Below are 14,755 nucleotides of genomic sequence, written 5' to 3' on the forward strand. Positions count from 1 at the left end.
CATTTATGTAATAAAAATTAAATAAAAATAAAGTTTATTTATTAAAGTCCGTAAAATGAATTAAGAATACATAAATTTTTATCATCTGCGACGTGACGAATACATTTTAATTTACTCAAGAATGCATACCCTGATACATTAAATCTAATTCCTGTCTTATTTAATTTCACAACTTTGAAAAGGAATGTATGAATAGCTATAAAATGATGAGAAGATGTTTTATGGGTTGCTTCCATTTTTTCTGAAATAAATGAATAAATATAATGTTTATAAGTTTTCATATCTTTTATGTTCTTAATAACGAATGGTATAGACCTTTCAACTTCATCTTCCTTAGGTGCTGTTCTTTCATATGAAACATTATTGGTATCTTCAACAATGAAACCACAATCACACAAAATTTTATAGGTTCCAATGGTTTCTTTTGATATTTTATCTAATAAATCAAAAACTTTATCAACACCTGTGCATTTATTTAAATAATAATTTGTGTAAATATCATGATCTTCTTTTTTAATCGTATTAGTTGCATATGTCACGTTTTTAAGAGCTTTTTTGAATTTTTCGGAATCTAAAGGTGGTGAAAGTAATATACAAGGGTATTCTTCATTATCAATAAATTGTAACTTATGTTTATGAATAAATTTAGTTCCTTCTTCTGAAAGTGTTTCATCTATTTCACCATCTAATAAATTTTGTGTTGATTCTAAGACATAATTTTTATATCTTTCTTCATGAGATTTCTGAACTTCTGATTCTGAAGCTGGGATATTCATTAAACCCTCTACTTCATTTTCAACTTCTCTTAATTCCTTAATTTTTTCATCTATTTCATCTCTTATTTTTTCCAGTCTTTCAATTTCATCATATTCATCATCTTTAATCCGTTCTTCATAATATTCAGGGAAAACATCAGGTTCTTTAGGTTTTTTTTTTTAGATGTGGGATATAAGAAATTTATAACATCATCTTTATTCATTTTTCCATCATAATCAAACTCATTTAAAAACTCCGCAAATTTTTGACAATTTCTTAAATAATATTTATCAACTTCATAACCCGCCTCCTTTAATATATCCTTTATTTCCTCATTTGTGAATCCCAATTTTTTAACGCTGTTAGTTGTGACACTCATTTCATACGAATTAAAAATAAATTATTAAAAATGTAAGACATGAATCAAATAATTGATTTCATAAATTCAAATAATCATTAGTTTCAATTTCTTTTTCTCATTTATGAGGTCTTTGATTATGACTCCATTGATTCCATTCATGATTTAAACACTTGTTTTAATTAATCGCGGAATATCTGACATCATCTATATATAGCTTCTTTTATAAAAGATGAAATAAATTATTTTTAAAATTAATGTTAATTATTTTTAATATGTTTATTACATCATGTATGGGTTGAGTGTAAATGTCTTACATTTTTAAATCTTGATTTATTCTAAAACGTAAGAATAAAAACCGTAAGAATCATACATTTTTTACTTCATATGTCAAAAATAATGATACAAAATCGTTCAATATCGTATGAATTCTTACATTTACAAAAAAAGTCACACAACCCGTCATATCCACTACTGTAATCGATTTTTAAGAATTTGATTCATTCTTATATCAACCATCACACACCTTATATACAAATCATTTTAGACATGAGATATTTCATTTTCCGATGTTTTGAGGATGGTCGGATTTCAAAAATGTTGACAAATAGTTATTCCATCCTTAAATACTTCTAAAATTTTATATGTGTAGAATTTCTTATCCTTATGCTTGATTGTTATTTGTTAAACAGAAATATGAATCAATAATTTTGGAGATTTAAGTATTTGAGGAGAATCAAATATAATCCGATGCTTGTTGATTATATTAATATAAAAATAAGAATGTAATTTTGAATATCCGATAAATAATTTTTTATTTTCTTACTTTCTTGAGCGCAGCAATAAGCCTGTCTAAATCAGGATTTGTCTTTGGTGGGAAGTTCATCAATAATTTCAATATTGCCTGTGAGAAATTAGGATTAATCTCAGCTGCTTTCGATAAAAATTCTGCGGAAACTTGTTTGCAAATTGCTGGACAATTTGATGGGAATACATAATTCAAAGCTTTAAACAATACAGAGAAAGTACTAAATACTTCACCTTGTATCATCTTATAGAAAGCCAAGCAAACATTAGAAACTTCTTTGCAAACATTTTCATCGCAAAAAGCCAAATAAAGATATTCATGTAAATTATTAAAAACTTTCGTCCATCTTTCCGCATCATCTTGTCTAATATCAGTCATTAAAGCGGACAACAAGAAGATCTCTTTGTCAATTCTATCAGGTTGAGATTGATTAATCTGGTTCGCCATAGATTCAGCAATATCAACTGTAGAAATTGATTGTATCAAAGGATCAACATTATATGTTTGTCCAAAACTTTCTATACTATAAGGAGTACTTAATAATTCCATTGGATCAGGAAGTAACAATAATAAAGATGCCATTTGTTCTGTTGTCAAAGATTTATCCTTTGCAATTGTTGACAAAACTAAAGCAGCAACAGATCTATTTGCACCTGTAATGATCTCTTTGATTTGTGGTAAAGCTTCTTCAGTTGCTTTAGTGTATAATCCAACGAGTTGTACATCTTTATCTTGATCTCCCGTTGGAGGGAACAAAGGAATCAAAGGAATACCTGCTTGTCTATCAAAATTAATGAGTTTAGTAAGAGCTTGTGGTAATAAGCATTGTGGATCGTTCTTTGAATACCCTTCGATCTTCTGGGCATAGAATTCTGCAAGAGGTTTAGATAATTCAGTTTCTCTTGTCAAAAATGCACTTAAAATTGTGGCTCTTGAATCTTCCGGTGCATGTTCAAGAACATGGTAAAGCAAAATGTGATGAGTGAATGGATCTTGGCTTGGAACTGAGAAAATGAAATCGGCAAGGTCTCCAATTGGAAGAGCTTCCGGTGTTAAAGTTGGAATGAAAAGATCAATGAGATAATCAATTAGGCAAGAACCGTATTCTGGTGGCGTCTTTGGAGCAGCAACTGTTAAGAAGTGAACGATTAAGTCTGGTGGATAATGTTCCAGGAATTGAGCAAGTTGAATCGGATCTGAAAGAGAAGTAATGAATGTTTGGAGAGATTCTGGTGTGATCTCTTTTGTGAGCTCATCAATAGCATTATCAAGTACTTTGGGATCTGAATCTTCAGTTGCTGGAGTATTTGAATTGCGCAACTCCAAAAATCCAGGTCCAGACTTGATAACAGATGCCGATTCGAATGAGATAGGTGTTAAGTCCGATGCAGCACCAGTTCTTTGTACTGATGTTGAGCCAATGAATCTTTGGCGATTTGGTGCTGGTGGAGGTATCTCTGGTTGTGGTTCTGGTGTTTTTGGAATCGTAGGTGGTGCAATTGTTGTAACTTGCGCTTGTTTTCCTTTCTCTTTAGAATCATTCGATGAGAAATTGCCAAGATTTGGATGACTAGGTGTAAGTTTAGTGAAATGTGTATATAATATTTCAATAAGAGTAACAGCCGAACCTTGTTTCCTTTTAATTACTTCATCAATTAAATATTGTTGAATTGGTATTTTATTTTTCTGAAATACAGCAGCTAATTGATTCCAATTGTCTTGGCGCATTTTAGTACTAACGAAGTTTGAATAAGAATGCATTGATACTGTTGGAATATATTTTGCAACGATTTCTGCTACTAAAAATCCACTTGCGAAATCAACTCTTGGATTACTATATGATTGTGAAAGATCTATTGTCTGTAGCCATCTTAATACACTTCTACTAAACGACATCAGAATTCTAACGTATTTATTTTTTTCTCCAAATTTTATTGTTTCTCCAAATCATCTTTAATTTTAAACTTCATTTTATAATGGATTAGTTGTGTGTGCAAAATCTTTTATCATTTTCATACATGATGCACTCCATTATCGATATTATTATATCTCTTTAATAAGATTCAGCTAAAAGAGCATTCATATTTCTGAATTTCTGCATTAAAATCTTACAATTAGATGTTTTTGTTGTCATATTTGGATTTAAGAGTTTATCTAAAAGCAGGCTATATTATGATCTTTTTGAAAATTACGAGTTTCTCACAATTTGACTTTGGATTTCACATAACGAGATTTATCGATTGCTGTAAGGGTTTCGTTTTGCGAAAAAAACGTACAATACGCAATTTCGCTAAAAAACATTTAGCTAGCAATTTCGACCTTTGACTCCACTCAAGACGTCACTTTTTTAATTTTGCGGTATCATATTTTTGGAAAATCTTTATGAATATAAAAAAAAAAAAAAAAAAAAAGGGAGTGGGGCCTCCAGGCACTTCGTGCCCTCTAGCCCCGAAGATGTTTAGTATACAATGAAGTATAAAATGAGGTTTTTTTTTGGGTGAAGGGGGCTTCCCAGGCACTTCGTGCCTTCTAGCCCTAAAAATTTTTGAAAGTCGTTGTCGTTGACTTTTCGGTAGAGGACTCAAAATAGTATAACTATGTCCGGACAAGTAAGGGTCTATCGTCGCTACAGAAAAGTTACGGGCGTTCAAAGAAGTATACTTTGAGAAGCCTTTTCTGTCACTTTTTCAGGTAAAAACATTTTTATTATATATATAAAATGAATTTTACAAAACCACCGTTACCCTTCTTTGGAAATAAGAGTAGATGTAAAGATATTCTATTGAGAGAACTTAAGAAACTACCGAATGGTCTAACATTTGTAGATTTGTTCGGTGGAAGTTTCTATATATCCCATTTGTGCCATACCGTATTCCCAGACTCAAAGATTATATGCAATGACTTCGACAACTATATGAACCGTCTCAAACATATACCAGACACAAACAAAATATTGAGTGAGTTAAAAGAAAAGATACCTATAGGTAAGATGGAACGTATACCATTAGATAAGAAAAATATTGTCAGAGAGGTTTTGAAAAAAGTAGAATATATAGACTGGGATAGTATATCTGCTAGACTATTATATAGTGGTTCTATAAGAGTTCATGACATTGAAACACTTATGTCAAACGTTTTATATCTTAACTATACAAAGGTTTTCAAAGAGGACATAGAAAAATATATTGAGGGTATAGAGTTTGTGAGATGTCATTGGACAGAGTTGTATGAAAAATTTAAAGACAAGGAAAATGTTTTCTTTATAGTGGACCCGCCGTTCTATAACACATGCGATTTTCAATACCAAGTAGACTGGACTTTGAGAGACTCTTTAGAAACTTTAGACGTTTTACATAACCATCCATGCTTTTACTTTACATCCGATAAAAGTGGTTTGGAAACCGTTATGAGATGGTTAGAAGACATACATGACTATGAGTTTAGATATGACAAGATAGAATATGAGAGAGGTCCTATAAACCGGAGAAAGTGTCATAACAAAGAAATTTTATTGGTAACTAAATGTGGTTTGAAATAGGACTACTTGTTTTAGGTTTTTTCCATTGTGTCATCTATTTCTTTGACGTGGCAGAAAAGTACAGAGAATATGAAGATGAACCGATGCCTGCAAATGTTCAGTATATGTACTCGTAAGAGATATTTTTATCTAATATTAAATGGACGCACAGAACTTAGCGAATGCACAGCAACCCGGACAACCAAACCCAGAGAATATTCCAAATGAAGTTAGAATACAAACTGCAATGGCAAACTATGGTCAAGTGCCAACAGATGTACAAATGCAAACTGCCATGTCAAATGACGCTGCGTTAGGTTTGCCACCATGGTATGCAAATATGAGATGGAAAGAGTTTTATACAAACCCTGAAGTGGGATATAAACAACTCTATGCAGATGACGCGAACACAGGAGTTGACCCAGAGTATGTTTTCTACCAGAGGAGAAATAGAATGTATGAGCTCCAGTTAAAGAATGCTATGGAACTCAACAGGAAACGTAAGAGACTAGGTGGACATTAGATTTTTACATATAGTAAAATGGGTTTCTTCAGTAGTATTGGAAACTTCTTTCGAAATGTTGGAAGAGGTATATGGAATGGAATAAAATCTGTCGGAAGAGGAGTATGGAACGGAGTCAAAAATATTGGTAAAAGAGTAGGTCAGTTCGTTGGTATTATACCTAAAGACCCTGAACCAGAAGAACAAGCTCCTGTTATACAACAGCCTGAACCTGCACCACAGTCTAGTTGGCAACCAAATCCAACACCTCAACCGTATTAAAAAATTATATTTTTACCGTTCGATAGTAGTTGTATATGAAACTAAGTTCTAAGTAAAACGCATGGTATAATGGAACTATTCTCTTTCTTCCATCTGTAGTAAACCATACTTGAAAATCTGAAATACTTCCACTCGGTGGTTCATATAGCTTTGTAGGTTTTTCGTAAAAGTCATTTGCCAAGCATAAAAAAGAGTTTTGTGCACCAGAAAATGAAGCATGAACTATAATAGCATCTGAGTCGAAAACATTTTCATATGTTCCATTAGGGTTTTCGACTTCATAAAAGTCCGGGTGTACTGGATATTCTGCAGGCTGATTTAACATCCTCAAAAATCTATACCATGCCAAGTTGTTATATTTTGTAGAAATATAAACGTTTTCTCCAAGGTCTTCTATTCTATCGATTTTAACAGTTGCATTTTTCCTGTCATATATAATATCGAGATGGTACTCTCCTTCGTCAATGTTATACTGCTTTGCATATTCGAGATAGATATCGTTTATTTTTTCTTGAAAAGCTTGAAGAGTTGTTTCTAAGTTTACAAGCAAACTAACTTGTAAAAGTTTTCCCTGTTCAAATTTCTCATACGTACGTTTTTCTTTGTTATAGTATCGAACTACAAAACCGACCGTAAATGGGAAACCATGTATGGCTTCTGAAATGAACTTCATTCTACGAAAGCCAATAGCTTTTGTGACGGATGGGTCTCTTAGCCATCTTAACGGGTAGTCAAAACGATAGCCTTCATGCTTTACGGTCTCTGTCTCAAACTTTTGACCGACATTCGTAAAAAGTTCATCTAATGGTTTAGTTGTAGCAACTCTAGAAGTTTCCTTTTCTATTGGAAGCATATTTTATCTAGAATAAAAATGTCAAATGAAACAGCGTCTATGAGAGAAATACAACACAACCGACAACTCATTATACAAGCTCTAAATAAGAACACAACAAACTTTTCAAACTATTCTAAGATATCTGAGTCATTGAAAGAAGGAAGCTTAAAACTGACATTAAACCCAATGACAGATGAGTTTCTGTTTCAAGACAACAAGAACCATACTGTTTGTATAAATCCAACAAAAGGAACCTTAAACGAGAAACCTATAAAAGAACTTCTTTTGAAAGCAGATGTTGACAACAAAGCTGACAAAGAGTATGTCATTGAAAAAGTTCAAGAAGAACATGACAGAGCAGATGCAACATATGCAACGAAAGAGGATGTTGAAATGAAAGCAGATAAAACATATGTTGACGATGAGTTAGCATGTGTGGCTAGTGCGTTAGTGAAGAAGGCAGATAAGGAATATGTGGATGAAAAAGACAATGAAATTAAAGAAAGGGTTGAATGGTATAATGAACGGACAACAAAGATTTTAAAAACTAAAGCTGATACAGGATGGGTTTCAGGATGTTTAGACCTTAAAGCCGACAAGAACCATACACATACCATTGCAAATATTACAAACTTACAAGAAACATTAGAGACAAAAGCAAATAAGACTCATACACATTCTATATCTGATATTACAAACTTACAAGAAACCTTAAACACTAAAGCAAATAAGACTCATACACATACAAGTTTTACAACTTTTACAGCAGATGATATTACACTAAACACAACCTTGCCAAGTAAAGGTCCAACAATACCACCGGCAACAAGTCTTGTAGATACTTTGATATCTAATGACAATAGTATTATACATCTAAGACAGGAACTCAATGTGCTTAAACAAATTTTGCCGAATCTTATTTACCCGGTTGGTTCTATTTATACGTCAATGAACTCTACCAGACCAGAAGTAGTACTTGGTTTTGGAACTTGGACTCAAATAGTCGACAGGTTTTTGTATTGTGCAAACTCTTCAAAGGAAACAGGTGGAAGTAAAACGATTTCGGGTGCAAATTTACCTGCACACAGTCACTACGTAAGTTTAACTACATCTCGAGAAGGTGGGCATAAGCATAGATATTGGGATTGGACAGGAATGACAAAAGGTAAAGGATATGATGTTAAAGACAACGTTCAGTTTGCTATAAATTGTTACTTGGATAACACTGAGGTAGGAGGAGACCATACACATTTCGTTTCAGGGTATACGCAAACAACGGGACAAAGTAAAGACTACATGCCACCTTACATGACAGTTTACGCATGGTATAGAAATGCTTAGTCGTCATTTTCAACTTCTTTAGCATATTCGTCAGGAGTTGTCTTATATTTGTTAGGAACTGTCTTTGAAAGTATACCACCTTGAACTTTGACAAGTTTGAAACGAGGTCTGACAATAGTAGTTTTATCTTCTGCTTGCAGTCTGTACATTTTGCCATGTTTGCCTAAAACTTCATAATATTCTCTTGTATACTTTCTTCTATTTTTACGAACACGAATGTGAGTACCTGTCGGGTTCCCATTGTTGTCATAGTCAATAGTATTTTCATATGGGTCGCGTTTAGGTATTTCTATTTTTACTTTGTCACCTTTCTGAAGTTTGAAGCCCGGCATTCTTTCTTGTTTGTCTCTTTTGACTAAATTATTAAATATATAGTCTTTCTCTAAGTCAGGGTTGTTTTTCATTTCTTCGGGGAGTGGTTTCCCAAACCTTTTTGTTTACGGCTATTGTAAATATTTAAAACTTGTCTCATCTTTGCCATGGAGAAATGTCTGTACTTGTCGTCATATGACATTTCATTTGCTTCACCACCTTGTGGTTGGTTTAAGTCTCTTAACATTTTTATACAACCGTCAATGACACCAAGAGCAGAATGGTTTTGGTCGACAATGAAATATTGGTTTACATTTTTTGAACGCAGATAGTTTTTAATATCGTCTGATTTGAAAGAACTTTCACAGTCAGATGTCAGTTTTGTTGGATGGTATTTGTCAACGAATATTGTCAAAGCAGTTTTCACATCTAAAATATTTTTGGACCATAATGGTATGGCTTCACAGTATCTTGTGTTTTGACCGACAAATATTAGCCAGTATGGTGGTCCATCTGTTCTAACTCTCGGAATGTTTTCCAAGATATCCATAAACCAAGCATTTGGTGTTGAACTAAAGATTTTTACCATGAGTGCTTTCTTTGTCGCTTTAGAAACATAGGGGTCCTTGTTTGAATTCGTCATTTTTAACCCATAAGAAATGGGTTTATTTGGCGCGTTAGCAGGAGTTGCATCCAGATTTTTGCCCGCAGTGGGAACAATAGCCAGAGGTGTATTTGGAGTTGGAAGGAAGATTTTGAGTACATTAGGTATACTTAAAGAGAAAGCACAACCTATTATACAAACTGTACAGAAAGGTTGGGATGTAGCACGAGATGCAGCAAATCTTATTCCAAATCCTGAAACAAGAGGAAAAGTTCAAGGATGGATGGACAATGTAGGAAGACAAGCAGGAAACTACTATAACAAAGCAAATGACTACTATAACCAAGCAGGACACTATATGGACCAAGGTGAAAGATTCTTTAACAGAGGATATAACCATGCACAACAGTGGGTAAACAATAACCAACCTCAACCACCCCAAACGTGGGGAATGTAAAATTTTTTACTGAGATGAAATGAACAATACAGCATTGAGACAAATGGGTTCAAGATGGATTTGTCGACTTCCAGCAGTTACACAACGTGTTTGTCAAGTTCTTCCTATACCTCAGGAAGTTTTAGACCGACTTAAAAAACAACAACAACCAGTTGAAAACAAACCAAACTAAAATTTTTTACTGAGATGAAATGACCGAAGAAGTTGAAACGGTAGATTTGACACCACAAACAAAAAGTTCAGAACCATTGTCAAAACCTGTCAAAGAACTTACAGATGAAGAGAAAAATTCAATAATAGAAAGTGCCAGGTCTGGAAATACAAACCCTAACTACAAAGTCACTTTTCATAAAAATGGAACGGCAAGTATCTCAAAAAAGAAACAGACTCTCACAAATAAAATATTGAAGTCTGTGGGAGCTTTCGAGACAACAGATGGGAAAGTATACTTCACTGACCAACAGTTCATTATAGAACATCTCATTGACTTAGAGTCGAAATATTCTAAACTTTACAACAAACACAAAAAGTTGAAAGGAAAACAAAAACAAATGGCATATGATATTTATGAAGATGTTGACGACACAACTGTTCCTGCAAGTGAGGTAAAGTCAGCAGAACCGAAAAGTGACGAAAAACCAATAGAAGAAGAGAAACCAAAAACTGAAGATAAACCAAAACCAAAGTTTAGTTTGGAAACTAAACCAAGTCAACCTTCATTAGCTGGTATGGGTTGGCGTCAAAGACTTATGGTAGTGGGTGGTTATGTTAAGTAAAGAGAAAAAATATTTTTTTATTTTATTTGAAATGTACGCTGAGTTTGTTGGAGAAGACCGTTGGGAAACTTGTTTGTTAGATGAGAAATATGAAATTCACTGTTGTGAGTCATTTGAAGTCAGAAAAAAGGAGACAAAAAGAGTTTTAAGCGAATGGGAGCGAAATGACGGATATACTACTATGAAGATGAGTGGAAAAAACTATCCTAAACATGTTGTCATTGCAACTCATTTTATACCGAACCCTAACAATTTACCTTTTGTAGACCATATAAACCATATAAGAAACGACAATAGACTTGAAAACTTGCGTTGGGTCACTCGTTCTGAAAACAATAAGAACAAAAGCAAAATTGGAGATCTTGTATTCGAATTTGTCGACGAACTAGAAGATGAAACAATTGAAATTACAGACTATGGTAAGCATACGTTTGAGTTTTACTACTATAGCGAAGAACAAGACTCTTTCTACTTTTATACCGGCGTAAACTATAGGAAATTACAAGTATATTTTACTAAGGCAGGCTATGCTTATGTAAACGCTAGAGATACAGATGGAAAATGCGTTCATATACGTCTTAACAAATTCAAGAAGCTATATGGCATACCATTTTAAAACAGTATATTTTTTTATTTTTATAAAAATGCCCCCATATAGAATGGACAGAAAGTCTGCTAGAATAAAAGCAGAGTTAGAAAGATATGGCTGGAGAGTTTCGAAGAATTTTAAATATAGGAAGGGAAGACCCATAAAAGTCTATGACAAACTGGCTGGTCTTCGCTATGAAATGGACTTAGAAACAGCACGCGCCAATTATCCAAACAGACTAGAGAGGTTAGAAGAAGAGCGTCTTATGGACATGCCTTTCGATGTTACTGAACCTCAAGTTGAAGGACACGACGGCTTTGCCAGATTCTATTGGAAACATGACGAACAATTGCATCCTTTGAGAAGGAAAAAAGGAAAAGGTGAAGACGCACATGCTCCCATGGAAAGAACAAGATATGCATATGAGAAGTACCGTGAAGTTAGAAGTAAAATTATATCTGGTCGAACCTTTACAGTAAACTTTGACAAAGGAAAGAACAAAGAAGGCTTCATGGGAGTACTTGCTGCAATTCAAGACGGAAATAAGAAAGGACACAATCTCAGACTAACCGTAACAGATTTAGATGGTCGCATTTACTATGCACATGGCAATGTCACAACAGCCGCACAACTTCTTGACGCTTTCAAGACTACAAAGAGAGAACAAATGTTTGACTCCGACTCAGATATTTTGAATGCAATTGAAGGAATTGCAAGCGTGAAGTTCGAATGGTACCAACCTAACCCTCAAGCAGTCAGACAACATGCTGGATACTTCCCGTTCATAAACAAGTCTGACATTGACTTGACAAGGTATGGAATTTACAATTCAATTGAAACAATTGTCAACGAACCTTGCATTCTTACATGTCTCAGGAACTCTGGTCTTGTTACAGATGAGAAGATGAAGTATCTTGAGTCATGTGTGAAGACAAGGTACATGCTCAGAGGTCAATTGACAAAAATTGCACCGTTGGCAAATGTCAATATCCGAGTCAACATTCCGACTGAGAAAGGTTTTTCACATGACGACTATGTTGTTGACAAAGACTTACCATGGTTGAAGATTGTAATTGTCCACAACCACTTCATGTTGAACGAAAGTCTTACAAACCCATTGTTCGGAAAAGGTAAGTGCAACATTGTCAGAGCTGTTAACATTCTTTTCGAGAAAGGTTTGTTGGAACCAATTCCAGATGACAAGCTGACAGAAACTTTTGTACCAAAAGACGAAACAAACTTTTCATTGTTAGCAAGACCAAAAGTTTTCCAGACAAAGTTCTAGCACAAAAGAAGTACACAGTTCCACAAGGAGTTGGATTGTTCGGATACCAACCTGAACCAGAAGAACTTCCAATGAGGTTGCAAGAACTTCAAGATGCTATAAACAAACTTCCATTGAGACATCCAATCGACGTCAAATTGTATTGGAGAGCTTCTGAGTTAGGTCAGAAGGTTTTATATGAAACAGGTTGCTTTGACGATGTTTATGAGATAACAGGAGAAGTTTCTCAGAAGATAAGAGACTCGCTTGAATTTTCCACAAACTGGACCGATTGGATGCGACAAGTTCGACTCAAACGAAAAGATATACTATGTCGACCTTAACGCTGCGTACATGAGGTTTGTCCAATATATTCCGACTGGAATTCCAAACGAAGATGGTGAGTTCCCAGGAAGGAACTATACAGTTGGAAAAGTCATACAACAAATGTATGATATTAGGAAAGCTTCAAACCCCAAACTTGCAATGACACTCAAATTGCTTATGAATTCGACATGGGGATATTCCATTAAGAAACCTCAAAAGATGAAGAGTAAACATTATGAGAAGGTCGACAACTTTGTTGAAAGGTTTTCTCCTTTTGTTTTGAAGTACGAGTTCACTCAAGGTCAAAGTGGCTTAGTAACCACATTAAAACCTATTGTCGAACATTGGTCTTACCCTCAGTTCGCAAAAGCAGTCCTTGACAACTACAACAAATTCTTCTCAGAGGTCAAATCGAAAGTTGTGGTTTACTATGAGAACATCGATGCACTCATGACGAACGAAGAAGGCTATAACAAACTCATTGAAATGGGCATGGTCGGTGAAAAGATGGGTCAATTCAAATTGGACAAAATTTTCACCGAAGTTCATGTAATATCGAAAAGGAAATACTGGGTATACTTGAAGACGGCACAGAAATAAAACATTGCATGAAATAAAACATTGCATGAAGTAAAACATTTTTTCAAAAAAATATTTTTTTATTTTATTTGAAATGTACGCTGAGTTTGTTGGAGAAGACCGTTGGGAAACTTGTTTGTTAGATGAGAAATATGAAATTCACTGTTGTGAGTCATTTGAAGTCAGAAACAAAAAGACAAAAAGAGTTTTAAGCGAATGGGAGCGAAATGACGGATATGCTCTTATGAGGATGGGTGGAAAAAACTATTTTAAACATGTTGTCATTGCAACTCATTTTATACCGAACCCTAACAATTTACCTTTTGTAGACCATATAAACCATATAAGAAACGACAATAGACTTGAAAACTTGCGTTGGGTCACTCGTTCTGAAAACAATAAGAACAAAAGCAAAATTGGAGATCTTGTATTCGAATTTGTCGACGAACTAGAAGATGAAACAATTGAAATTACAGACTATGGTAAGCATACGTTTGAGTTTTACTACTATAGCGAAGAACAAGACTCTTTCTACTTTTATACCGGCGTAAACTATAGGAAATTACAAGTATATTTTACTAAGGCAGGCTATGCTTATGTAAACACTAGAGATACAGATGGAAAACGCGTTAAAATACTTCTTAACAAATTCAAGAAGCTATATGGCATACCATTTTAAAACATTTTTTAAAACAGTATATTTTTACATATATGAAATGCTTCAGGTTGAAAAACAAAGAACAAAAGTAGCAGATACAAAACCGTTAGACTATATCTTCACAAATGCCGGTAGGACTATATCAGATGAAGAAATTTCATCCCGAGCTTACAGGTTTGACTATCCAATTCGTTGGCTTCAAAGTCCTTCAGATGCAAAGGCAATAGGATTTAGAAGAGTTTTGTTTTCAAATAGAACGAACGCCTTCATGTTCGCAGTATATTTTCATGGTCAGTATAAAGGTTCTGATGGTCTAATAGAAAAATTTGATGAAATGAAAATCTTTACAATTCGTTCAGACGAAAGTCTTGAGAAAACTCTAAATGACTTCCAAACTCAAATAAACAAATACTACTGGGAATTTCAAGAAAAATACCACTCTTTACTAAATGGAACATACTATCTGAAACTAGAATATAACAAGATGAACTCCACCGTTTCATTTCAAAAGATTGAAATTAACCCTCCAAGAGATACAGAGTTTTTATATTGGGAGTAGACAAACGTTCTTGGGCACAATTTCTTCGGTTACTAAACCAGAACGAACCATTACCACCAGATGGTCCATTTAATTTTATACTTCCACCAGCAGATTTGACAGTTTATAGAAACGTGTTTGACCCTCAAAATGTCATGTGTCATGCAAGTTTCAGTTCAAGCAACAACAGTTTTCTTTGTATCGGTAAGGACTTTTATGACTTTGCTTCTAAATTCTACGAACCACCTAGTA

At 34.1% G+C, this 14,755-nt stretch overlaps 6 protein-coding genes across 6 annotated transcripts, besides 2 other annotated features; 3 read left to right on the top strand and 3 right to left on the bottom strand.

Moving 5' to 3' along the window:
- Window positions 1-1,240: part of a mobile genetic element that runs on past the window's edge.
- Window positions 1,241-1,903: 663 nt separating this feature from the next.
- TVAGG3_0411860 (sperm protein CH-like domain-containing protein) lies at window positions 1,904-3,824 on the bottom strand (the record flags this gene model as incomplete). Its single annotated transcript, XM_051233115.1, has 1 exon — window positions 1,929-3,650. The coding sequence occupies one exon, from the start codon at window positions 3,648-3,650 to the stop codon at window positions 1,929-1,931; it is 1,722 nt and encodes a 573-aa protein (XP_051102845.1).
- Window positions 3,825-5,599: 1,775 nt separating this feature from the next.
- TVAGG3_0411870 (uncharacterized protein) lies at window positions 5,600-5,962 on the top strand (the record flags this gene model as incomplete). Its single annotated transcript, XM_051233116.1, has 1 exon — window positions 5,600-5,962. One exon carries the CDS (start codon window positions 5,600-5,602, stop codon window positions 5,960-5,962), a length of 363 nt encoding a protein of 120 aa, XP_051102846.1.
- Window positions 5,963-5,980: 18 nt separating this feature from the next.
- TVAGG3_0411880 (serine threonine-protein phosphatase family) lies at window positions 5,981-6,223 on the top strand (the record flags this gene model as incomplete). The annotated part of the gene is made up of 1 exon (XM_051233117.1): window positions 5,981-6,223. The coding sequence occupies one exon, from the start codon at window positions 5,981-5,983 to the stop codon at window positions 6,221-6,223; it is 243 nt and encodes an 80-aa protein (XP_051102847.1).
- A 511-nt stretch (window positions 6,224-6,734) lies between these two features.
- On the bottom strand, window positions 6,735-7,076 carry TVAGG3_0411890 (uncharacterized protein; the record flags this gene model as incomplete). Its single annotated transcript, XM_051233118.1, has 1 exon — window positions 6,735-7,076. A coding segment is annotated over one exon (342 nt), but the record flags the coding sequence as incomplete, so codon positions are not given.
- Window positions 7,077-7,313: 237 nt separating this feature from the next.
- Window positions 7,314-14,755: part of a mobile genetic element that runs on past the window's edge.
- TVAGG3_0411910 (uncharacterized protein) lies at window positions 8,396-8,803 on the bottom strand (the record flags this gene model as incomplete). Its single annotated transcript, XM_051233119.1, has 1 exon — window positions 8,396-8,803. The coding sequence occupies one exon, from the start codon at window positions 8,801-8,803 to the stop codon at window positions 8,396-8,398; it is 408 nt and encodes a 135-aa protein (XP_051102849.1).
- Window positions 9,964-10,548, top strand: TVAGG3_0411920 (phage tail repeat-like family; the record flags this gene model as incomplete). The annotated part of the gene is made up of 1 exon (XM_051233120.1): window positions 9,964-10,548. One exon carries the CDS (start codon window positions 9,964-9,966, stop codon window positions 10,546-10,548), a length of 585 nt encoding a protein of 194 aa, XP_051102850.1.

Source organism: Trichomonas vaginalis, chromosome V (assembly GCF_026262505.1).
Source record: "Trichomonas vaginalis G3 chromosome V, whole genome shotgun sequence".
Classification (NCBI taxonomy): domain Eukaryota; phylum Parabasalia; order Trichomonadida; family Trichomonadidae; genus Trichomonas; species Trichomonas vaginalis.